Here is a 26,348-nt window from a genome sequence, read left to right on the forward strand (position 1 = left end):
GGGGCCTCCCTGCTCCCTGCAGCCCAGGGGTTAGGGTGCCCAGAGATCCCCGATTCCCTACATCTGGATTAAGTGACCCGCCCTGCCCCTTTAAGACTCCCAAAAAGCACCCGCCAAAACAAAACAACGCCCACCAAAAAAAAAAAGAAAAAAAAAATTTTTTTAATTAAAAAAAAAACAAAACAGTTTTTAATTAAAAAAAAAAAAAAAAACAGGTGGTTGTTCGTTTTTCTTTATTCTCCGGTGCCAGCCTCAGGCCTCTGCTCACCGGTCTTTCTGCCCTGTTTCCCTAGTATTGGGGTTCCTATCCCTTTAAGACTTCCAAAAAGTGCTCGCCAAAACAAAACAGCAAAAAAGCAAAAAAAAATGGTCGCGCGCTTTTCTTATGTCCTCTGTCTCCCAGCCTCCTGTGCCTGCTCACTGTTCTTGCTGCCCTGTTTTCCCAGTATCGAGCGCCCTGCACTCTGGCCCGGATGGCTGGGGCTGGGTGTTCGGCAGTCCTGGGCTCCGTCTCCCTCCTGCTCTACCTATTCTTCTCCCGCCCGGAGTTGAGGGGATGGGCGCCCGGCTCCCGCCGGGCCGGGGCTTGTATCTTACCCCCTTCGTGAGGCACTGGATTCTCTCAGGTGCGGATGTGGTCTGGATATTGTCCTGTGTCCTCTGGTCTTTATTCTAGGAAGGGTTGTCTTTGTTATATTTTCATAGATATATGTTGTTTTGGGAGGAGATTTCCGCTGCTCTACTCACGCTGCCATCTTCCGCCCCCTTCAAGGGATGCATTTTTATTAGAATGTTACCTATTACTTTTAACGTGAAATACAGGATGATTTCTTTCCCTTCATGTATAACAAAGGGAAGCCAAAAAATGTGCAGGGAAAAAAGCAGTCAAGAATAAAGTCAGAGAAGCACCTTTTGTCTTTACACATTTCCCTGGTGAGAATACACAGACACAAAACTGACCTGTACCTCCTTGCAACAGTTTTCCTGTTGCCACCCCTGTGCATTTATCTTTTTTTTTTTTTGAGAGGGCATCTCTCATATTTATTGGTCAAATGGTTGTTAGCAACAATAAAATTCTGTATAGGGGACTCAATGCTCAATGCACAATCATTAATCCACCCCAAGCCTAATTCTCGTCAGTCTCCAATCTTCTGAAGCATAACGAACAAGTTCTTACATAGTGAATAAATTCTTACATGGTGAACAGTACAAGGGCAGTCATCACAGAAACTTTCGGTTTTGATCACGCATCATGAACTATAAACAATACGGTCAAATATGAATATTCGTTTGATTTTTATACTTGATTTATATGTGAATCCCACATTTCTCCCTTTATTATCATTATTATTATTCTTTTTTAATAAGATGCTGAAGTGGTAGGTAGATGCAAGATAAAGGTAGAAAACATAGTTTAGTGTTGCAAGAGAGCAAATGTAGGTGATCAGGTGTATGCCTGTAGACTATGTGTTAATCCAAGCTAGACAAGGGCAATAATACATCCATGGATGCAGAAGATTTCTCTCAAAACAGGGGGGGTGAGGTTCTATGCCTCACCTCTGTTGATCCCCAATTTCTCACCTGATGGCCCCCCTGCGACTGTGCCTGTCTTAGGTTGTTCCTCCCTTGAGGAATCTTACCCGTCTCTGGCTAACCAGTCATCTTCCGGGGCCATACAGGGAAATGTAATGTTGGTAAGTGAGAGAGAAGCCTTATTGTTTGAAATGGTTAGCTTTTTATTTCTTTGCATATTTATGCCCTGTAGCTTCTATGCCCAGCATTTGTCTTGAGGTATCTTTACCACTTGGAGGAGTTATGATACTCGGTGAATTCGATATGAGGCACGAATTCTATTTAAGGGTTGTAATTATGAAGGAAGAAGAAAAGCTATAGAGGTAGCAGACAGAAGAAAACATGGGAAGATTGATTATTTCTTTGACATATCTTCTTGTAGAGTAACTTCAGCATGTATAGGTTTTAAACTACTAATTAAATTGCGCACACACATTAACATAATAGGAATACAGTTACATAACCGAAGCAGATCTATAATTACCAGCCATCTCCAGGGAAACCAAGAAAACCAGTTAGGCACCCTAGGTATGTGTGAAATCTATGATATAATGGATATTGTCCAACTGTGCTTGAAGAGTCTGAGAGAAATCAGACAAATTAAAACAACCCATTCCTGGGAACTGTTCACATCCCATATGTTCTTTTAACAGTAGATAGTCTGTAGTTGTAAGATTTTGCAGCGCTACAACTTGCACTTCTCCTAATTCTTGGTTGAGTTCCAACAGGATAGATCCAGTCAAATTTGTTGTTTTACTGTATGCACAGGCCAGCTTAGATATCTCCTTCTTCATTCCTATGGCAAGTCCAGGAACCAGTGGGATGAATGCAGCTACAACTGCAGCATCGCCTGGATCTTTGTTGAGGTTTTTTGATGATCATCTTCTGGTATGAGTCTTCCAGAGAGTGCTGATGTTGGAAGTTCTTCTTCATATCGTATCTTAGTTCATTTTCTGGGTAGCCAAATTAGGCTTTGATCCTCTGTATAAACACAAACAGACACTTTGCCCACACTTTGATATGCCCTTTATACCATTGTGTAGAACTCACTGGAGGTCACCACACAGGAACTGCTTTTTTTTTCTTTTTAAGAGAGAGGAGTGTACATATATAGCCGATCATCTGACACCCTTGAAGTGATCAAAATTAAGGATATTTAAAGCATGCATTAATCATTGATTTACAGTTAGTTTTATCCTATCAGGGAGTAATCCGCTTTCTCTTTCTTTCTTTCTTTTTTTTTTGTTATCGTTAATCTACCCTTACATGAAGAATATTATGTTTACTAGGCTCTCCCTTATACCAGGTCCCCCCTATAAACCCCTTTATAATCACTGACCGTCAGCATAGCAAAATGTTGTAGAATCACTACTTGTCTTCTCTGTATTGTACAGCCCTCCCCTTTCTCCCACCCCCCATGCATGCTAATCTTAATACCCCTCTTCTTCTTCCCCCCCCTTATCCCTCCCTACCCACCCATCCTCCCCAGTCCCTTTCCCTTAGGTACCTGTTAGTCCATTCTTGGGTTCTGTGATTCTGCTGCTGTTTTGTTCCTTCAGTTTTTCCTTTGTTCTTATACTCCACAGACAAGTGAAATCATTTGGTATTTCTCTTTCTCCGCTTAGCTTATTTCACTGAGCATAATGCCCTCTAGCTCCATCCATGTTGCTGCAAATGGTAGGATTTGCCCTCTTCTTACGGCTGAGTAGTATTCCATTGTGTATATGTACCACATCTTCTTTATCCATTCATCTACCGATGGACATTTAGGTTGCTTCCAATTCTTTGCTATTGTAAATAGTGCTGCAATAAACATAGGGGTGCATCTGTCTGTCTCAAACTTGATTGCTGCGTTCTTAGGGTAAATTCCTAGGAGTGCAATTCCTGGGTCAAATGGTAGGTCTGTTTTGAGCATTTTGATGTACCTCCATACTGCTTTCCACAATGGTTGAATTAACTTACATTCCCACCAGCAGTGTAGGAGGGTTCCCCTTTCTCCACAGCCTCGCCAACATTTGTTGTTGTTTGTCTTTTGGATGGCAGCCATCCTTACTGGTGTGAGGTGATACCTCATTGTAGTTTTAATTTGCATTTCTCTGATAATTAGTGATGTGGAGCATCTTTTCATGTGTCTGTTGGCCATCTGTATTTCTTTTTTGGAGAACTGTCTGCTCAGTTCCTCTGCCCACTTTTTTCATTTGATTATTTGATTTTTGTTTGTTGAGGCGTGTGAGCTCTTTATATATTTTGGACATCAAGCCTTTATCAGATCTGTCATTTACAAGTATATTCTCCCATACTGTAGGGTTCCTTCTTGTTCTATTGATGGTGTCTTTTGCTGTACAGAAGCTTTTCTGCTTAATATAGACCCACTTATTCATTTTTGCTGTTGTTTTCCTTGCCCGGGGAGATATGTACAAGAAGAGGTCACTCATGTTTATGTCTAAGAGATTTTTGCCTATGTTTTCTTCCAAGAGTTTAATGGTTTCATGACTTACATTCATGTCTTTGATTCATTTTGAATTTACTTTTGTATATGGGATTAGAGAATGGTCCAGTTTCATTCTCCTACATGTAGCTGTCCAGTTTTGCCAGCACCATCTGTTGAAGAGACTGTCATTTCACCATTGTATGTCCATGGCTCCTTTATCAAATATTAATTGATCATATATGTTTGGGTTAATGTCTGGAGTCTCTAGTCTGTTCCACTGGTCTGTGGCTCTGTTCTTGTGCCAGTACCAAATTGTCTTGATTACTATGGCTTTATAGTAGAGCTTGAAGTTGGGGAGTGAGATCCCCCTAATTTATTCTTCTTTCTCAGGATTGCTTTGGCTATTCGGGGTGTTTGGTGTGTTTCCATATGAATTTTTGAATTATTTGTTCCAGTTCATTGAAGAATGTTGCTGGTAATTTGATAGGGATTGCATCAAATCTGTATATTGCTTTGGGCAGGATGGCCATTTTGACGATATTAATTCTTACTAGCCATGAGCATGGGATGAGTTTCCATTTGTAAGTGTCCCCTCTAATTTCTCTTAAGAGTGACTTATAGTTTTCAGAGTATAGGTCTTTCACTTCTTTGGTTAGATTTATTCCTAGGTATTTTATTCTTTTTAATGCAATTGTGAATGGAGTTGTTTTCCTGATTTCTCTTTTTATTGTTTCATTGTTAGTGTATAGGAAAGCCACAGATTTCTGTATGTTAATTTTGTATCCTGCAACTTTGCTTTATTCCAATATCAGTTCTAGTAGTTTTGGGGTGGAGTCTTTAGGCTTTTTTATGTACAATATCATGTCATCTGCAAGTAGTGACAGTTTAACTTCTTCTTTACCAATCTGGATTCCTTGTATTTCTTTGTTTTGTCTGATTGCTGTGGCTAGGACCTTCAGTATTATGTTAAATAACAGTGGGGAGAGTGGGCATCCCTGTCTAGTTCCCGATCTCAGAGGAAAAGCTTTCAGCTTCTCACTGTTCAGTACAATGTTGGCTGTGGGTTCATGATATATGGCCTATATTATGTTGAGGAACTTGCCCTCTATTCCCATTTTGCTGAGAGTTTTTAACATGAATGGATGTTGAATTTTGTCAAATGCTTTTTCAGCATCTATGGAGATGATCATGTGGTTTTTGTCTTTCTTTTTGTTGATGTGGTGGATGATGTTGATGGATTTTCGAATGTTGTACCATCTTTGCATCCCTAGGATGAATCCCACTTGGTCATGGTGTATGATCCTTTTGATATTCTTTTGAATTTGTTTTGCTAATACTTTATTAAGTACTTTTGCATCTACATTCATCAGGGATATTGGTTTGTAATTTTCTTTTTTGGTGGGGTCTTTGCCTGGTTTTGGTATTAGGGTGATATTGGCTTCATAGAATGAGTTTGGGAGTATCCCTCCTCTTCTATTTTTTGGAAAACTTTAAGGACAGTAGGTATTATGTCTTCTCTGTGTGTCTGACAAAATTCCGAGGTAAATTCGTCTGACCCGGGTGCTTTGTTCTTGGGTAGTTTTTTGATTACCGTTTCAATTTCTTTGCTCGTAATTGGTTTGTTTAACTTTTGTGTTTCTTCCTTGGTCAGTCTTGTAAGGTTGTATTTTTCTAGGAAGTTGTCCATTTCTTCTAGGTTTTTCAGCTTATTGGCATATAGGTTTTTATAGTAGTCTTTAATAATTCTTTGTATTTCTGTGGAGTCAGTCGTGATTTTTCCATTCTCATTTCTGATTCTGTTGATTCGTGTTGATTCTCTTTTTCTCTTATTAAGTTTGGCTAGAGGCTTATCTATTTTGTTTATTTTCTCAAAGAACCAGCTCTTGGTTTCATTGATTTTTGCTATCGTTTTATTCTTCTCAATTTTGTTTATTTCTTCTCTGATGTTTATTATGTCCCTCCTTCTGCTGACTTTAGGCCTCATTTGTTCTTCTTTTTCCAATTTCGATAATTGTGATGTTAGAGTATTCATTTGGGATTGTTCTTCCTTTTTCAAGTGTGCCTGGATCACTATATACTTTTCTCTTAGGACTTCTTTTGCTGTGTCCCACAGAAGTTGGGGCTTTGTGTTGTTGTTGTCATTTGTTTCTATATATTCCTTGATCTCAATTTTAATTTGTTCATTAATCAATTGATTATTTAGGAGCATGTTGTTAAGCCTCCATATGTTTGTGAGCCTTTTTGTTTTCTTTGTAGAATTTATTTCTACTTTTATATCTTTTTGGTCTGAAAAATTGGTTGGTAGGATTTCAATATTTTGGATTTTGATGAGGGTCCTTTTGTGGGCTAGTATGTGGTCTATTCTGGAGAATGTTCCATGCGCACTTGAGAATAATGTATGTCCTGTTGCTTTTGGGTGTAGAGTTCTATAGATGTCTATAAAGTCCATCTGCTCTACTGTGTTGTTCAGTGCTTCCGTGTCCTTACTTATTTTCTGCCTGTTGGATCTATCTTTTGGGGTCAGTGGTGTGTTGAAGTCTCCTAAAATGAATGCATTGCAGTCTATTTCCCCCTTTAGTTCTGTTAGTATTTGTTTCACATGTGCTGGTGCTCCTGTGTTGGGTGCATATATATTTAGAATGGTTATATCCTCTTATTGGACTGAGCCCTTTATCATTATGTAGTGTCCTTCTTTATCTCTTGTTACTTTCTTTGTTTTGAAGTCTATTTTTCTGATATCAGTACTGCAACCCCTGTTTTCTTCTTGCTGTTGTTCGCCTGAAATATGTTTTTCCATCCCTTGACTTTTAGTCTGTACATGTCTTTGGGTTTGAGGTGAGTTTCTTGTAAGCAGCATATAGATGGGTCTTGCTTTTTTATCCATTCTATTACTCTGTGTCTTTTAATTGGTGCATTATGTCCATTTACATTTAGGGTGACTATTGAAAGATATGTACTTATTGCCATTGCAGGCTTTAGATTCGTGGTTACTAAAGGTTCAAGGTTAGCCTCTTTAGTATCTTACCACCTAACTTAGCTCACTTATTGAGCTGTTATATCCACTGTCTGGAGATTCTTTTCTTCTCTCCCTTCTTATTCCTCCTCCATTCTTCATATGTTGGGTGTTTTGTTCTGTGCTCTTTCTAGGAGTGCTCCCATCTAGAACAGTCCTTGCAAGATGCCCTGTAGAGGTGGTTTGTGGGAAGCAAATTCCCTCAGCTTTTGTTTGTCTGGGAATTGTTTAATCCCGCCATCATATTTAAATGATAGTTGTGCTGGATACAGTATCCTTGGTTCAGGGCCCTTCTGTTTCATTGCATTAAATATATCATGCCATTCTCTTCTGGCCTGTAGGGTGTCTGTCAAGAAGTCTGATGTTAGACTGATGGATTTTCCTTTATAGGTGACCTTTTTCTCTCTAGCTCCCTTTAAAACTCTTTCCTTGTCCTTGATCTTTGCCATTTTAATTATTATGTGTTGTCCTCCTTGGATCTTTTCTGTTGGGGGTTCTGTGTATTTCCGTGGTCTGTTTGATTACTTCCTCCCCCAGTTTGGGGAAGTTTTCAGCAATTATTTTTTCCAAGATACTTTCCATCCCTTTTCCTCTCTCTTCTTCTTCTGGTACCCCTATAATATGGATATTGTTTCTTTTGGATTGGTCACACAGTTCTCTTAATATTGTTTCATTCCTGGAGATCCTTTTATCTCTCTCTGTGTGAACTTCTATGTGTTCCTGTTCTCTGGTTTCAATTCCATCAATGGCCTCTTGCATCTTATCCATTCTGCTTATAAATCCTTCCAGACTTTTTTTCATTTCTGTGATCTCCTTTCTGGCATCTGTGATCTCCCTCCGGACTTCATCCCATTTCTCTTGCGTGTTTCTCCGCATCTCTTTCAGCATGTTTATGATTTTTTTTTGAATTATTTGTCAGGAAGACTAGTTAGGTCTGTCTCCTTCTCTGGTGTCTCTGTGATCTTAGTTTGCCTGTAATTTTGTCTTTTCATGGTGATAGGAATAGTTTGCAGAGCTGGGACTAGTGATGGCTGGAAGAACTTCCCTTCTTGTTGGTTTGTTGCCCTCCTCTCCTGGGAGAACAGCGACCTCTAGTGGCTTGTGTTGAGTAGCTGCATGCAGACCGGGCTTCTGCTTCCTGCCCGGCTGCTATGGATATGCTGTTGCTGTGGGCGTGGCCTGGCTCCTGCTCTTGCTCCAAAGTTGTGGAGTTGCGTTGGAGGGGGAGCGGCCAGGAGGCTATTTATCTCTGTAAAGGGCCTCTGTGCTCCCTGTAGCCCAGGGGTTTAGAGTGCCCAGAGATCCTGGGATTCCCTATGTCTGGAGTAATTGTCCTGCCCTGCCCCTTTAAAACTTCCAAAAAGCACCTGCAAAACAAGACAACCACACATAAAAGAAAAAAAAATGGCCGCTTGTTTTTCTTTATTCTCCTGTGCCAGTCTCTGAAATCTGCTCACCGGACTTGCTCCCCTGTTTCCCTAGTATTGGGGTCCCTATCCCTTTAAGACTTCCAAAAAGCACTCGCCAAAACAAAACAACAACAACAAAAGAAAAAAAAAAAAAGAAAAAAAGAAAAAAGGGTGGCTGCTCGTGTTTCTGTTGTCCTCCGGCGCCGGCCTCCGGTACCTGCTCACCGTTCTTGCTGCCCTTCTTCCCTAGTATACAGGGCCCCATGCATGAACTGTGTCTGTGCTCTCGTCCGGATGGCTGGGGCTGGGTGTTCAGCAGTCCTGGGCTCCCTCTCCTTCCCTTTCTGCCTCCTCTTCTCCTGCAGGGAGCTGAGGGTAGGGGCACTCGAGTCCCCCGTGCCAAGGCTTGTATCTTACCCCCTTTGCAAGGAGCTGGGTTCTTGCAGGTGTGCATGTGGTCTGGGTGTTGTCCTGTGTCCTCTGGTCTCTATTTTAGGAAGAGTTGTCTTTGTTATATTTTCGTAGATATATGTGGTTTTGGGAGGAGATTTCCGCTGCTCTACTCAAGCCGCCATCCTGGCTCCACCCGGATCTTGTTTTATCCATTCTATTACTCTGTGTCTTTTGATTGGTGCATTCAGTCCATTTACATTTAGGGTGATTATTGAAAGGTATGTACTTATTGCCATTGCAGGCTTTAAGTTTGTGGTTATCAAAGGTTTAGGGTTAGCTTCTTTACTATCTTACTGCCTAACTTAACTCGCTTGTTGAGCTATTATAAACACGGTCTGATGATTCTTTATTTCTCTCCCTTCTGATTCCTCCTCCTCCCTTCTTCATATGTTGGGTGTTTTGTTCTGTGCTCTTTTTAGGAGTGCTCCCATCTAGAGCAGTCCCTGTAAGATGCCCTGTAGAGGTGGTTTGTGGGAGGCAAATTCCCTCAACTTTTGCTTGTCTGGGAATTGTTTAATCCCTCCTTCATATTTAAATGATAATTGTGCTGGATACAGTAGTCTTGGTTGGAGGCCCTTCTGTTTCATTGCATTAAGTATATCATGCCATTCTCTTCTGGCCTGTATGGTTTCTGTTGAGAAGTCTGATGATAGCCTGATGGGTTTTCCTTTGTAGGTGACCTTTTTTTTCTCTCTGGCTGCCTTTAATACTTTGTCCTTGTCTTCGATCTTTGCCATTTTAATTATTATGTGTCTTGGTGTTGCCCTCCTTGGATCCCGTGTCATGGGAGTTCTGTGTACCTCTATGTTCTGAGAGGCCATTTCCTCCCCTAGTTTGGGGAAGTTTTCAGCAATTATTTCTTCAAAGACACTTTCTATCCCTTTTTCTCTCTCTTCTTCTTCTGGTACCCCTATAATGCGGATATTTTTCCTTTTCAATTGGTCACTCAGCTCTCTTAGAATTCTTTCATTCCTGGAGATCCTTTTATCTCTCTCTGCATCAGCTTCTCTGCATTCCTGTTCTTTGTTTTCTAGTCCATTAATGGTCTCTTGCATCTCATCCATTCTGTTTTGAAGTCCTTCCAGAGCTTGTTTTATTTCTGTATTCTCCTTCCTTAGTTCTTGCATATTTCTCTGCAAGTCCATGAACATGGTTATGACTTTTGTTTTGAATTCTTTTTCAGGAAGACTGGTTAAATCTATCTCCCCAGGTTCCTTCTCAGGGGAAGATGTAGCAGATGCTGAAGCTGTCTGGGTTAGTCTTGTCTGGATCAAATTTTTTTGCCTTTTCATGTTGATAGGTGCTATTGACTGTCAGCTGGGAGAGCCAAACTTTCCACTTGCTACTGGCCTTTCTTTACGGGACAACTATGACCCCTAGTGACTTGTGTTGGGCAATAGCATGTAGACTGGGTCTTTGTGTCTTGCCCCGGGGGTATGGAGGAAGCTCCCTTGCTGAGGGCATGGCCAGGCTCATGCTGCTTCTATGCTATGACAGCACCCCGGAGGGGTAATGAACGGGGGGCTGCTTGGCTGTTTCCCTCCGTGAGGGTTCTCAGAGCTGTTGCCCAGGGGGTTAGTGTGCCCGGGTTTCCCTGGAGTTTCCAGCTGCTGTACTGTGACCTGGGTTGTTTCCGTCCAGCTGTTGCGTCCCTGTCCCTTTAAGACTTTCAAAGAGCACTCGCTTTTGTCACAGGGGCATCAGCTTCGGGACCCGCTCAGAGGTCTTGCTGCCCTGTTTCCCTAGTTTCCAGCCCTCCACGCATGCAGTGTGGTGTGTTCTGGTGTGGATGACTATGGCTGGGTTGTCAGCAGTCCTGGGCTCCCTCTCCCTCCCCGCTCCGACTCCTCTCCTTCTGCTGGGAGCTGAAGTGAGGGGCGCTCGGTACCGCCAGGCCGGGGCTTGTATCTTACCCCTTTCACCAGGCGCTGGGCTCTCGCACGTGTGGATGTAGTCTGGCTGTTGTCCTGTGTCTTCTGGTCTCTCTTTTAGGATTAGTTTTATTTGTTGTATTTTCAAGAATATATATGTTTTTTGGAGGAGATTCCCACTGTCCTACTCATGCTGCCATCTTGGCTCTGCCCCCCTCAACTCTTTTTTTGACAAAGGTGCAAAAATAAATTAGTGAACTTTTCAACAAATGGTGCTGAAGCATTTAGACTTTCATAGGCAAAAGAAAGAAAAACAAAAACAAAATATGCATGCCTAGTACAAAATCAATGTAAAATAGATCAAGGACACAAATGTAAAATGTAAAAACTAAAAAAAAACAGAGACTAAAGACTAGGTCCAGGCAGAGTTCTTAGATTTGACACAGAAAACACAATCCATAAAAAAAATGATAAATTTGACTGCATCAAAATTTAAAACTTTTGCTATGCAAAAGACTGTATGAAAAAAATGAAGACAAACTACCCACTTATGAGAAACTCTTTGGAAACCATTTATCTAACAAAAGACTAATAGTATCTAGAACATAAACTCTCAACTAAAGACTTATGGACAAATGATACAAAAATTTCACTGAAGAGGATAAACAGATTGCAAATAGACACATAAAGAGAGCTGACATCATTAATCATTAGGAAAATTCAAATTAAAACATAATGAGATACTACTACACACTTATCAGAATGGCTGAAATAACAAGTGACAACACCAAATTATGGCAAGGAAGTGAAGAAATAAAAGCATTCATGCATTGCTGAAGAAAATGTAAAATGATAGTTACTTTGGGGAAGTTTGGCTGTTTCTTATAAAACTAAGCATGCAATTACCATGTGACCCAACAACTGCACTCCTGGAAAACGACACCTCATGTTCACACAAAACCCACACAAAGGTATTGTTAGCAACTTTATTTATAATAGCTCAAAACTAGAAACAGTCCTCATGTCCATTAATGGGTGAATAGTTAAATAAACTGTGGTACATGCATACCATGGAATACTACTCACAATAGAAAGAAAACAACTACTGAGACAACTTGAATAAATGTCAAGAGAATTCAGCTGAGTAAAAAAAAAAATCAATGCTAAAAAGGTTGCATACTCCATGATACTATTTATATATCAACTTTGCAATAAAAAATTATGAAAATGGCAACTAGATTAGTCATTACCAGGAGTCAGCAGTGGAGGGCTGGGTAAACAGTAGGTAGTTGCAGTTACCAAAGGACAATGTGAGGGATTCTTGTAGTGTGGAACTGTTTTGTATTTTGACTATTGTGGTAGATATAGGAACATATACACGTGATAAAATGGGATGGAACTAAATACATGTGCACACATGCACACACACACAAACGAATGCAAGCAAAAAACTTAAACGCAGAATATCTGAGTAAGATTGGTGGATCGTATCAATGTTAATATGCTGCCTGTGATATTGTTTTATAGTTTCACAAGATGCTACCATGGGATGAATTTGTAGAAAGGGCACATAGGATCTATCTGTATTATTTCTTACAACTGCATGAATCTGAAAACATACCCATAAAAATTTTAAAATGACTGGCAATATCAACTTCGGGAGAAAATGTGGAGAAACTGGAAATCTCATCCATTGTTGGTGAGAACATAAAGTAGTACAGCCACCGTGTATAGTGTTTCATCACTTCTTTATCAATGTAAACATAATACTTTCCTTAAAACCCAGCAATCTCATTCCTAGGTATTTATCCAAGACAAAAAAGAAATCCAAGTTGACATATATATCTAAAAACAAATGCTCATAAAAGCATTATCCATTAACAGCCAACGACTGCAAACCACTCAAAAATGTTTATCAGCTATGAATGGATATACAAACTGTGGTACTTCATGGTGCAATACTGAGCACTACTCAGCATTAAAAGCCATGCTACTCACATAAGCTACAACAATGCCTATATTATTTGTAAGTCACTTATAAAAGGGCAAAATTATTTAAAATTAGAACAGTGATTGCCAGAGGCTGGGGGTGAGAGGAAAAATTTGTTTCAAAGGGGCATGCACAAAGGAACTTTCTGAGGTGACAGAAATAGTCTATATCTCAGTTGTGATGATGTTTATATTATATACACTTGTCAAAACTCATAAAATATCCTTAAAAATGATGAGTTCTATTGTGTGTAAGTTATACATTGCTTAAAAAATTTAGCAAGACTTCTGAAAACATGATCAATATAGTGAAATAAATTATTTATCTATATAGTAACAGCAAATGAAATAAAAATACCATTAACAACAGTGTCAATAAACAACAATTCACCTAGGAGTACAGTTAATAGATGCATATACCTCTACACAGAAAACTAACATCACTAAAAATAAAGAACTAAATAAATGAAAGCTATAATAAGTTCATTGATTGGAAGACTAAATGTATAAGTGAATCCATTCTCCGAACTCTAATTTGATCTATAGTTTCAATGCAATCTGAAGCAAAATCTTGGCAAGTTCCTTTTTTTAATGAAAATTGAGAAGCCAATTTTAAAAGTGCTATGGAACACTAAGTAGATCAAAGGCAGTCTTGAAGAAAAGTGGGAAGATTTATACTACCAGACAGCAAAACTTATTTTAAGGCCACAGAAGTTAAGTAGGTCTGATACTGTCTCAAGAATGGACAAAAGGACCCACAAATATAAGGGCATCTGACTTATGACAGAATTGATACTAAAATATACTGAGAAATAGATAATGTTAGATTAATTTAATAACCTAGGTAAAACAATAAAGCTATTAGAGGAAAACACAGACTATCATATCGTGACTTTGGGATAGGCAAATATTTATGTAAAAGACACCAGAAAGCACAACTACTATAAAAGATAAGATTTCATTAAATATCAAAATACCATTATAAGAGTAAAAGGGCAAAGCACAGAATCTGAGAAGATATTTACTTTGTATATATTATAAAAAGGACTTATATCCAAAATATAAAAGAATTTCTAGAAGTCAAAGAAACCAAGGGGAAAAAAGGGCAACTTCCTTCACAGGTCAAGATACACAGACAGACAAAAATCCTATGTAAAAGTACTTAATTTCATTTGTCATCTTGGAAATGCAAATTAAAACCTCAATGCAATATACAATCAAAGAATAACAAACAGAAAAGAAGGAAGAAGAAAATTAAACAACACCAAGCCTTGGCAAAGATGTAGAGCAGTAAGAGAGTCTTGTACACAGCTCTGAATAGAAGTTGATACAACCACTGGGAAAACTGACATATATCTGTTAAAGCTAATCATGCACATGCCCTAAGACCCAGTAATTTCACTCATATTAAAAAGAAATGCCTACATATAGAAACCGAAGATATGTACAAAAATGCTATTGCCTGCAGTATTCTTGAGACAAAAATTGGCAATAATCCAAATACCCACAAGTAGTAAAATGGATTTTTAAAATACGGTATTTTCAAACAATGAAATATAGCAATTTTAAAAAATGGCAAACAAAACAATACGATACAGCAACGAAAAAGGACAAACCGCTGTTGTACAGTGTAGATGTATTTCACAAACAACGTTTAGGGAGAGAAACCAGCACAAAAAGGACATATGGCTTGATCCCATTTATATGAAGTTCAAAATAATAGTATTAGTCTATGGTGATGGAAGAATAGTGGTTTTCTTTGTTGGGGGTAATGTCTGGGAAATGGAAAGGGAGGTTTCTGGGAGTGTGGTTATGGCCTACATCTTGATCAGGGTGACAATTAAAAGGTATGTCCAATTTGTAAAAATTTATAGGACAGTAACAGGATTTCTATATTTGCCTGAATGTTATAGTTCAATGTAAGTTCACAGACAAAATGGGATATAAAAGACATCCATTAAAAATGTAGCATCAGTTCTTTTGGGAACATACCTTTGTATCAGTTCTCACACATGCAGACCAAGAGTAAGAAAAAGCTGTAAGTACACAAGTACATGGGGCTTCTGCTAAACATTACAAATATATTCTAAGAATATGGTTCTCAGAACTTAGCTAAATTTTGTCAGTGTAGTAATGACAGTGTGTATTTAAGAGCAGAAATCTAAACATGCAGTGAATTTCAAATGACATTTTAATATTGAATATTTTACTATACTATAGTAGCATGACAGGAAGAGACCCTATTTGAAAATAATATGCAATATATATTTACATGAAGTTTTCCCAGAAATTCAGGAATCTAAGCCTTCAGCGTGTATCTATTGGAACCCTTCCAACTGCTGGGGCAGAGAAGTGAAAACCATTAATTACTGTCAAGTTCTCACAGTATATTTCTTTGGGCCACCATCTAGCAATCTCCATGTTTATTTAGTGAACCAGTCTGTTTAAAATTCTCCTATGTATATCACCCATTTGTGTTAAAACACTGTTATTAAACAGTTATTGCTGAAACATTAATATTTGGTATTTCTATTAGTGCAATAAATTTGTAAAGAATATAAGGTAATTACTGAACCCTGTGATTATTAAAAAAAATCACCTAACAGAAAATACCTTGCTGGCCCTTTTAGAAACCTCTTTGAACATAATAGAATACACACACATATACATATGTTGCTTTCTGGTTGGGAAAGCAGAAGTTCATGAAGAAGTGACTCCAAGTTGAGTAAAGAATACAAAGAAATTTATTTAGAAAATGACATGGTAAGATATTATAGTATGCTATCAGAAAAAAAGAACATTAAGTCTTTATAGAAGCTTGAGGAAGATATTAAAGACTAGATCTTTTTGTCTACCTTCCTTTGTGAAGTTTTTGTATCTCTTTGTAAAATGTTTCCAAATTCACCTTCTCAGTATTTAAATAAGTAATCTAAAACTAACAGCTGTTTTTACTGTACACATCATGCATTTTCTATTGGTTCAAGGATAAAATTAAAACAAGATCTCCTCTGTAAAGCAAATATATTTATTATGCACTTTCATATACATAGGGATTTTTGCTTAATATAATACAAGGAATAAAATAAAACTTTTACAATGTGAAATTCAATGTACATTTTAGGCTATTTACACACCCCAAACCAAGGGAAAAATAAAAAGAAAGTATTTGTCTGCAGCTACATTTGCTGAGAAGTATAAATGGAGGAAATTAAAAAGCAAAACAAATATCTGAATAGCCAAACAATATTGAGAAAAGTATTGACTGTTTTTCAAGTAGTGAACTGTTTTTGGTGAGGATTCCGGTAGGGACGGGGATGAGGGTGAGGGACAAAAGATACTGGCTGTCCTCTGCAGTACTCACTGAGTTCTGGTCAGTTTTCCTTCTAAAACCTTTCTTACATTCAGATTTTTGTTTTTCATGACTATATTTTCTATCACTTCCCTTCTTATCAACTCATGACTTTTAGGGAATGGGCACAGATGGAATGTTGTAAAAGTGTTATAAGCACATGACATCATAGGTATGTTGTGGCATTAGCTGATTTATAAAATTTAAACATTTGAGTTTTTAAAATAGCTATCTAGGAGTTTTATATTTGGGAGACTTTTTTACTCTTTTTTAATGGAGCAAAAGCCATTTGCACTCATGGTATTAAATCCTCCACACAAAGTCAAAGCAGGGCATCTCCAGCACTCTAACCATCCTTATCCTAACTAAAAGCCATTTTTGTCCTACTCCAAAACATAATATAAAAGCATCCAAGGGAATGCTTATTTTGAAAATCATATTTTTCTCACAAGTTCTCTTCCTACTGTTTCAAGTGTATATAATATGGATATGAAAACATTTAGCTCTTTGAAAAACATAAATCCCTTATGTAATGAGTCATATCTTTGCCCTTTGGCCACAAGGTGCATTTTTGTAAAAAACAATAAAATTAAATAAATACAATTCCAATAATTCAAGGTCAATAGAAAAACTGGAGGCTTTCAGAGTTCTTTCTAAAGAAAAATACACCTAGTAAGAAATTAGAGCTTCATCTTCTACAGTAATGTAAATGTACTGTATTTGAGATATGAGTAACATCGGTTCTAATGATAGTATGTGTTCATATTTATTAATAGAATCATTAATACTTTTAAGGCTACATTGCAAGAGTTCTATTAAGTGTATTTAATAAATGTCCCATAGGGACAAAAATTCAGTACTTGAAACATTCACATTAGAGTTATCAGTATTGCCATGTCACCTTAATATCAATTGAACTTATTAACTTATCTCCTATTCCTGATTATGACTTATTGATGACAAAAAAAAATGTATTTTGCTGACTTTAAAAAACAAAAGCAAAAATAAAGCCTTACATGGAAACTCAAGTGGAACATTTATCACATCCAATCACACACTTCTAGTTCTGTGATTAATGCATCATATATATGTCCTTCATATATGACGATGATATTTTATTGACCTCTGTTACTAAGACAGTTGCTAAAGACTTTTTTTGGCAGTAGCAATGGTTTTGTGCTGAATCTCCAAATTCTCTTTCCTCATTCCTCCTTTTATCAACAACACATGGAAAGAATAGAATTTCTGGGTTTTGTAACATTCTCAGGGCTATTCAAAGATCAAACCCACAGCCTTGGATCCTGAACATTAAATTTTAATCTTACCTGACATCCACACAGACCATCTAAACTAGCTCCACTGGTTTAGGATCTATTCAGACCAAGGCTGTGGGTCATTTGAGTCAGTCAGCTTTGCTTTCCTTAGTCAAAGGCTTCACCCTTAACCCTGGCATCCAGTCATGTGATCTACTATCCAAAGAAGAAAACAGGAAAGAGTATGTGGACAGAAAAGTGAAAATCCATCACTATTCTTTATCAAATACCAATTAAAAAATACACATGTGCTATGACTGACAGGTTAGTGGCATCATCTGTGAAGGACAGCACATATTACATTCACCAAGAATATTCATCCATTAAAACTGATACAATTAATTTTGAGTGGGGGCTAATTTGGTAATGCAGTGATTTACAGAATCAAAGCAACTGGAAGAGAAGCCAGCATTAACATTTCCACTGGTAAATTACATTTTATTTAACTGGGTGAATGAGATAAGCATAGTCAATTAATTGTTCAGGGATAAACAATCTACCCTCAGATAGATGCATTTCCCTCTACTTACACATGCCACTGAGGCATGGCTTGTCCCTGAGAATTTTCATGCCTCAGGAATGATAGTCTGTCTTCTTGGAGGTGGAACGATAAAGGAGTGGAAGGTGAAACTGCATCCCAGTCAATGAAACAGAACTTTGTTCTGCCTATAGTCTGGGCTGCTGCTGCTTTTTTTTTTTTTACACCTTTAGCCAGAGATTAGGATTCTGATAGGAAATCCAACTTTAAACTACTTAGAGCAGCTGCCTAAAATACTAAAATTATTTACTTTTAAAAAATCTGTCAAGAAACCTTTTACCTCAATGTGGCATTAATTAGAAACTCATTTTTAACCAAATGCTGAAGGTGTAGTGAACATGAAATAGTTGCATTATTATTTTATTGAGCAACATTTTTAAAGATACAAGAAACAAGCCATACACTACAACAATGCAAATGTGACTGAAACAGATGCTTAAGTTTCATTTGCCACGACAAAGAAAAAAATAAATACAAGGAACACTGCCTTTCTTATATACTTGATCATGGCACATGCACATTTATTAAATCTTAACTTAAAACACTTTAAATTCTTTTCAGTTTTTATCAGGGAACTGCAGTATATAATCTGCATTTTTTTTTAAAAGTGCTTATTCTTTTGTAGTGAAAGAAAGCACATGAAATGAAAATTTTAAGCACAGAAGGTTACATTGAGAAGGCAGCCTTACTATTTAGGCACATTACAGTAATTAAGATAACTGTACTGTAGATATCACATTCTTCATTTTTTTCCAGCAAATCAACAGGCATATTATGTTTTCATCCAGTAGCTGAAGAACGACTCCAATCACAATGTCTTCTGTTTCACAGAATAGGAAACTAATACAAAAGTTAAAAAAAGAATTAATTTCTACATTATACTTACTAATAACTATAGTTTTATAATCCTACAGAATATATTTACTATGCAAAGCACAAAGTAGACTTGTCCATTAGAGATTCATTATTATACATCAAAAGTTGGAGAACTGTGCCATCAAAACTAATTATTTTTAAAACAAATCATACCGGAGAATGAATTAACTACTTTATTCAAATTGTTTCTGAAGGAGATTTGACCAGTCATCCACAGATTCACATTTAAGGGTGTTTATTCTTAGAGGGTTATTTATAATAATGTTTCACCTACAATTACTCTAATATATATCTCCAAAGAGAAAAAAAAGCAAAAGCAAGAGATTTCAGTTCATTAAATAAAAGAGTGCAATTTTATTAGAGAATGAAAAAGGATGAATAAACAAAGTGGGATAAGTATACTTGTAGTATAAATTAGCAAAAACTCAATGCAATCTTCAGGTTTGTCTCCAATATGAGATGTGTGCTTCTGAAAATGTAATCATACTATAAAATTAAATATCATTTTTTCCCACTTATAATTAGTAAAGCATCCATTGTGGGGAAAAAGAAAAAAATGTGTTTATTTAATAAATATGCCTTAGAGGTTGAAGCACTTAACTCTTATGTCTAAGTATACTGGGCCCTAAATACCCTCCTGCCAAATCGTCCATTTCTCATCTTTCTATACCTATTTTCAGTGTGTGAAAACTTTACTTGGAAGATTTTTAAGAGATCTGTTAAAATAAACATTATCTTTTGCTGATTAAATCTTTGACTTCTTCCAGGGTGAAAGGAAGGAAATTAATATTTACCATTTACTAAGTACTACATACACTATTTCATTCAAATCCAAGAGTGATACAGAAATAGCCTCTCCCTCTGTTACTACCAAAGAACTTTTAAGAGTGGAAATGACCATATAAAAGGAACTCTTGATCTAAGATTCATAAATAGCATATTCCTCCATCTACTGACTCAAAATTTCTTGCTGAGAAACTAATATTGGTCTAGTGGTATTCCGACTACATGCAAGATAGTGGTAATCAAAACGGATAAAATTCCCTGCCCTCAACAAAGCTTATATTTTCTTGGGAAGGGACAAATAATATTAAACGTAATGATAAATAAAATGTAATGATAAATAAACATGTTTTTATTCTGTATGTATTCAGGTATGTTAAATAATAGATACTTTGGATTACAAAAAGCAGGAAAGACTTGGAAAAGCTAGTGCTGGAGTGGGAAAATTCAAATTCAAGAGTGGTAATAGAAGGTCTTGCTGAGAAGATGGCATTTGAATGGTGATTAGGTAAGGGAATTAGCCAAGTAAGTATCAGGGAAAGAGTATCCTAAGTAGAAGGGACCATACTTTTGATATTTTAATCTTTATGTTAATGAAATATTACCTTTTATAATGGAGTTTCCTTTTTATAATTGAAGCTAGGGTCAGAACCTTCAATCTGAAGCTTCAGAGCTTGTTTAAGGCTCAATTCCGTCTCTGAGGAAGGATATCCTTCTAATACTTCTTGATGCCCTCGGTCTTGCATTGTTCGTGGGACGGAAACCCTACTAAGAAAAACCTGGTTGCTCTGCAGATGATAATTTGGATTTGTCATTATTCCATTTCTCTTCTTTTGTTCCCCAGTCTGTTGGTGAATAAGAAATTGCTGTTGAGATCGACCGATTTCTTGCTGAGTTGAAGGTATGATTTTGCAGTGAGGTTCTGCTGACATTTGTTTAGGGGGTACACTAGTCCCAGATTTGGCTGGAGGCCCTCTTTTATCAAACTGAGTCATTTCATATTCCAAAACCTTTGGCTGTGAAGAATTATTTTGTTTAGCTTTTTTCCCAGCTGACCCAGATTTGCTGGAATTTTCTGATTTCCCCCCTTTATTTGTTTTCGTTGACTTCAAACTAGGCTTTACTTGACTCCACTCAAACTCACTACTTGGTGAATTATGGCTCTGTCCCAAGGACTGTGTTGTGGAAGATGGGGAAACAATGGACTGTCGGCTTCTGCTGCGTGGCAATGAATGCTGCTGAATTTGTTCTGTAAAGGACAAATTATGAAAGCTATCCATTGGCACTGTTTGAGCTGTGGCTGTAGACGAAGTAGTTCTCAAAGATGAATTTTTTGAACTTTTCAGGGAATTATTTGACAATGATGATTTCTGACGATCAACTGTGGAATCTGGAGATTCTGAAGGAGAACTAAATGCGTGAGCTGGACCGTTAGGTAAACCACGCAATGAAGGCTGTGTATCTCCTCCACCAGTGCTGCCAGAGCTATTTGATTTAATTGTTAATGACTGCATTTTTGAAGACATTGATTGTAGTGGTTTTTGCTCCATTGTGTGAACAGGTGATGGGGAACAGCCATTCAAACTAGATGCACCATACTTTTCTAATAATTTAATTATTTGAGAATGTCCATTTTTAGCGGCAACACGCATAGCAGTGCGTCCAAACTGATCAGCATGGTTTGGATCAGCACTATGCTCTAATAAAACCTGGACCACATCAATGTGCCCTTCCTGGGCTGCAATACAGAGTGCAGTTGCACCTTGATTACATGTATGGTCAACTATGGCACCATGCTCGATCAGAAGCTGAACAACTTTTACATGGCCCTGCCAAGCTGCAGACTGCAAAGCAGATCGCTTCTCATTGTCTGCAGCATTGATGTCAGCATGGTAGGTAATCAGAACCTGCACCATTTCCAAATGGCCTTGCCAGCAGGAAACATGAAGTGCTGTCCTTCCTTCAGCATCACTGGCTTCTACATTTGCACCATTTTCTAAAAAATACTCAGCCATTGTTAGTTGGTTTTCTAAGGCCAAAATATAAAGTGTAGGCCTACCATCAGCATCTTTGTAGTTAACATCAGCTCCATGACTAAAAAGTAGTTCAACAATGTCCCTGTGTCCTTCTAATGCAGCAACCCGTAGTGCATTTCTTCCATCATAACCTCTTTGATCAATGTTGGATTTATTTTCTAATAATATTTGAACACAATCATAATGACCTTCTTGCGAAGCTAATATGAAAGGTATTCGTCCATCATTATCAATCTCATTTGTTCTAGCACCTTGTTCAATAAGTGCTTCACAGATTAATCTGTGACCTTCAAAAGCTGCCATGTGCAAAGGTGTCCACCCAGCATCATCTCTGTGATTTTCATCCAACCCTCTATCCAGCAGAGTACGTACCACCTCAACATTTCCTTGGGCTGAAGCTATGCTGAGCACTGTCCTACCTTCACTATCAATGCTATCCACAGCTGCACCCCAGAACAAAAGCGTGTTTACAACAGAAGCATGGCCCATAGAAGCTGCTGCTAAGAGGGGTGTGCGACCGTTGTTATCCGTGTGGTCTACATCTGCTCCGCCTTCTAGCAGCAAGTCAACCACATCAACATGTCCTTCATAGGCAGCTACCAGCAGAGGAGTCATGCCATCTTTATCACAATGATCTACTTCAGCGCCTCGATCAATTAAAAGGCTAACAACCGATGCATGCCCTTTACTGGCAGGAACACAAAGTGCAGCTACTGAGAGTGCAGTCCTGCCATCAACATCCTCATGGTTCACTTCCGCTCCATGGTCCAGTAGGTGTTCCACAATTTCTCTGTGCCCCATGTATGCTGCGGCTATCAATGCAGTTCTGCCTTCATTATCAGCTTTGTTGACTTCAGCACCATGTTGTAGCAAATTCAGTACAATGTCCTCATGTCCTCCCCATGCTGCTGCTCTCAAAGCTGTGCGGCTATCAGCATCTGCACAATCCACTTTGACACCAGCATAAAGGAGTGCGGAAACTACCTCAGTATGGCCACCCCAAGCAGCAGATCTCAGGGCTGTCCAACCATCTTGGTCAGTATGATTAATATTTGCTCCACACCCAATCAGACAATTAACCACCTTGGTATGTCCTTGTCTAGCAGCTAGGGTAAGTGGTGTATGCCCATGAGCATCTTCTATCTCTAAATCTGCTCCCCTAGAGACTAGTAAATTCACTACATCAAGATTGCCACTGTATGCAGCATTAGCCAACAATGTTCTCCCATTTGAATCACACTGATTCACTGATGCTCCATTATCTAATAATGTCCGAATGGAATCCTCTCTTTCTAGAGCTTGTCGGACTATGCAAGATGTGCGATCATCTTCACTGTTGACATGAGCACCAGCTTTAACTAACAGCTGTAGCACTTCTTGTTCCTTGGGTATTAAAGTAGACAGGGAGTCTCTGACAGGTGTACCATTCCATATCATCCACAGAGCTAACTCAGCTGTCTCTAACTGTAAGTTTGAATTAATTAAATGCAATGCAAATTCTTGTGCTTCCAATGGTGTTAAATTCTTGGCTTGACAGGTATAACTCATAGCCAACATTCTGTGTCCTTCTGCTGCATTACATAAATATTTCTGAGTGCAGTGTTTCACGTCTAGAAGCCACTCTGCAAAACTATAGTGAAACAGTATTTTAGTATTTCCCAGTCCATCGACAAGAAGTTTAGAGAGGACATCTAGCTTGCGTTGAAAGTCTTCCAAGGTTAATGACATATTTTTGGTCCATACTGCATGATATAATTCCGTTATGGTCAAAGGTCGGCAGGCTGCAAGAATCACATTCAAAATGGGTTGAACCTTTGCAAACTGTTTTCTTACAAAAAGTCTTTGACACAGCCAGAGATATAGACCATTTAGAGTTCCAGGAATGTCACGAATCTCTCTTAACATAATAAAATTTTCTACAACTCCATCTAGAACTCGTTCTAGATAAAGAAAGCATCCACTGCTCTTAATGTGCAGTTGATTTAACATTTCTGCAGTCTCTTTTGTGAGGTGTTGTCGCAAAGCTTCTTCTTGATCTAAACGATGAAGAATGTACTGTTGAACATCCTTAACAATATATGCCTTCCGAAGGTCATCTAAACTTATTTTTCGAAAACCTAGAAGAGAGACAAAAAAGTAGATGTCATCAGTTGAAAAGACTATGGAAGCTGCCATATATTCAAAGAGAATGTCTTTAATATATAATAAACTAATAGGCACATAAATCAATAATAAATCAATACTAATAAAATATTAAATAATACTTAGTATATAAAGGTTTTCTTTTCTTTCTGAAAAACACACTGATGGCAGATAAACAATTTTATTTTCCTAGCTACAAATGAGACTATTTCTTACTTTTTTAATGGCTTAGTGTTCCTCAACTTCAATGATAAGAGATACTAAACTAAGCATTAGAACAGTCTTACATATATATCTATGAAGGCACCTTATTAGGATTTTCTGAATTCCCAAATAACTAGGAAAAAAAGTTGTAGGAGATACAAAAAATAAGGTTTGTTTGTTTTTACAAGCTGACCTTTTTCATACAAAAAAATTATATATTTCCATCCACATACCTGAATGTACACTAGTCATAATCATGGGATTGAATATTTACATCCAATCAGAATATCATCCATCATTGCCTTTACACTACATTATTTTACATGTCATCAAATTAAATAATTAAACCTCATACTGTCAATAAATAGCTTGACCTTAAGATGAAAGTTAAATCAAATTATACAAACAGAAGTTCAGCATTGTAAAAATAAGCAACTTAATAAAATTCAAACCTAAAAATATATTAGTTACATCTGCTGGAAACAAAGTTCTTTAAAGGGAACCATAATTTCATTTTCTGAAAGGAGAATATACGCTGATTTATAGACATGAATTTACTAGAAAACTGTGTATTCATCTTACAGAACGAAAAATACCTAAGTGAATGAATCTCTTAAGGAATAAAAATCCAAAAATTCAGAAAGATTAGTGATGGTCAATTAATACTGAGTAAAATACTCTTTTACTCAACTGAATAGAACAAATATATATATATCTCCTACTATATGTTAGGTACTATGTGAGGAGATGAAACTTATTTTGTGACGGGAATTCAGTGAGAAATTTTGGCCAAGGCAATAATGTGACCAGGTTTGCATTTGAAAGATCATTTTACCATCCCTAAAAGAGGAAGTGCTGGAGTGAGTCAATACCAAAGCAAAATTTTCTAAAAAGGCTGTAACAGTCTAGATATGAATCACTAAGAGTCTCAACTAGAGCAGCAACAGCAGCGAAGATGAAAGTAAAAGATGGTTTGGGAATTGTTAGTAAGAAGTAGATTACATTAGTTAATGTGGAGAAGGAAAGAGGAGGAGGAGCCAAAATTGGTATTAATTTCTGGCTAGGCCAACAGGTTGGAAAAAGAGATCACTGAAGGATGAATAATAGGTTTGGAGAAAAAGTTGATACATTTAGTTTTATGATACTGTAAAGTACTTAAGTAAATGAAATGAAAAAATTTGTTGGAAAACACAACCTACCAAAAATGACACATGAAGAAATAACAAATTTGTGTAACTCTAAATCTATATAAAAATATAATCAGTAATCATATCACAGACATGTATGATGCAATCTGTAATTATATATACATATACATATATATATATATATATACACATACAACTGTTAATTGATTATACATAATAATTATCCTCAACAGAGTTCATTTCAAAAGATAAATTCTAATCATGAAAAAAGTCCTGATTTCAGGAGAGTTTAATGCATACTCAGAAATTTATAACAATCTACATTTACCAGTGATATGAGATGCTTTCAAACCTTCTTCTGTGCATTCATTTGCATTTGGCTTTATAAATTTATTAAAACAGTTTAAGATGGAAAGTACTTGACATGTTGCTAATAAAAAACATTTTTAGAAATATTATTTTATATTATACAGTGTGACCTTGTAACTGATTTACATGAAAGAGCATATTACCTACTGTAATAAATAAATCTATAATTTAAACCTACTTAACTAAGATAGCACAATTGAAACTTGAGATAATTAATCCAGAATCTAGGCCAAACCTTCACATAACAGGTTCCATTCTAGTGAAGGAAATGACAGCGATCAATATTCACTGAGAGCTCCTCACCTCTAAAGCAGCACATTAAGTACTTACAAACCTAACTTCTTCTTACGTCAAGTCTGTGAGGTAACTTTCCCCACTTTGAAAATGAAGATGCTAAAATTCAGGAAGGTTGGGTAAACTGCCCAAAGTAACACAGCAAGCAAATTATAGATCCAGGATCCTGGATGACTACGAAGTTTGTTCTTTTCATTTCAAGATGGGAATATGTGCAGAAAGTTGTGAAATAAAATGCAAGTGTTTGGTGGGAGAAGTTGGGGTAGAAGGTATGGACACAGGATTAATTCTAAAAGCAAGTAGGGAAAGTTTTATAAAGAACAGATACAGTCTACAATTTAAAAAATAAAGCTCTCCCAAATTGAAATGCTTAGTATTATAAATTTAGATAGAGCAATTATGTTCATTTAGGATAGTTATCTATTATTCATTAAGACAGAACTAAGAATATCTGTTAATCAACAATTTGAGTATCTTCAAAGCTACTGAAATTAACAGTTTTTTAAAAATTGCAACTTCTAATCACTGTACATGTAATTCCCTTAGTATAAAAATGCA

General features: G+C 37.2%; 1 protein-coding gene across 1 annotated transcript in view; it reads right to left on the minus strand.

Annotated features, from left to right (window-relative positions):
* Nucleotides 1-15,744: 15,744 nt before the first annotated feature.
* The window catches only part of ANKRD50 (ankyrin repeat domain containing 50), a 54,092-nt gene continuing 43,488 nt past the window's right edge, over nucleotides 15,745-26,348 (minus strand). Inside the window, exons 4-5 of the mRNA XM_036922959.2 lie at nucleotides 20,203-23,750; nucleotides 15,745-18,778 (exon numbers count right to left, since the gene is read on the minus strand). Of these exons, the coding sequence (XP_036778854.2) occupies nucleotides 20,206-23,750 (3,545 nt within the window). The 3' untranslated portion in view covers nucleotides 15,745-18,778; nucleotides 20,203-20,205. The remainder of the gene's footprint in view (nucleotides 18,779-20,202; nucleotides 23,751-26,348) is intronic.

The sequence above is a fragment of the Manis pentadactyla genome, chromosome 5 (genome assembly GCF_030020395.1).
Source record: "Manis pentadactyla isolate mManPen7 chromosome 5, mManPen7.hap1, whole genome shotgun sequence".
Classification (NCBI taxonomy): Eukaryota; Metazoa; Chordata; class Mammalia; order Pholidota; family Manidae; genus Manis; species Manis pentadactyla.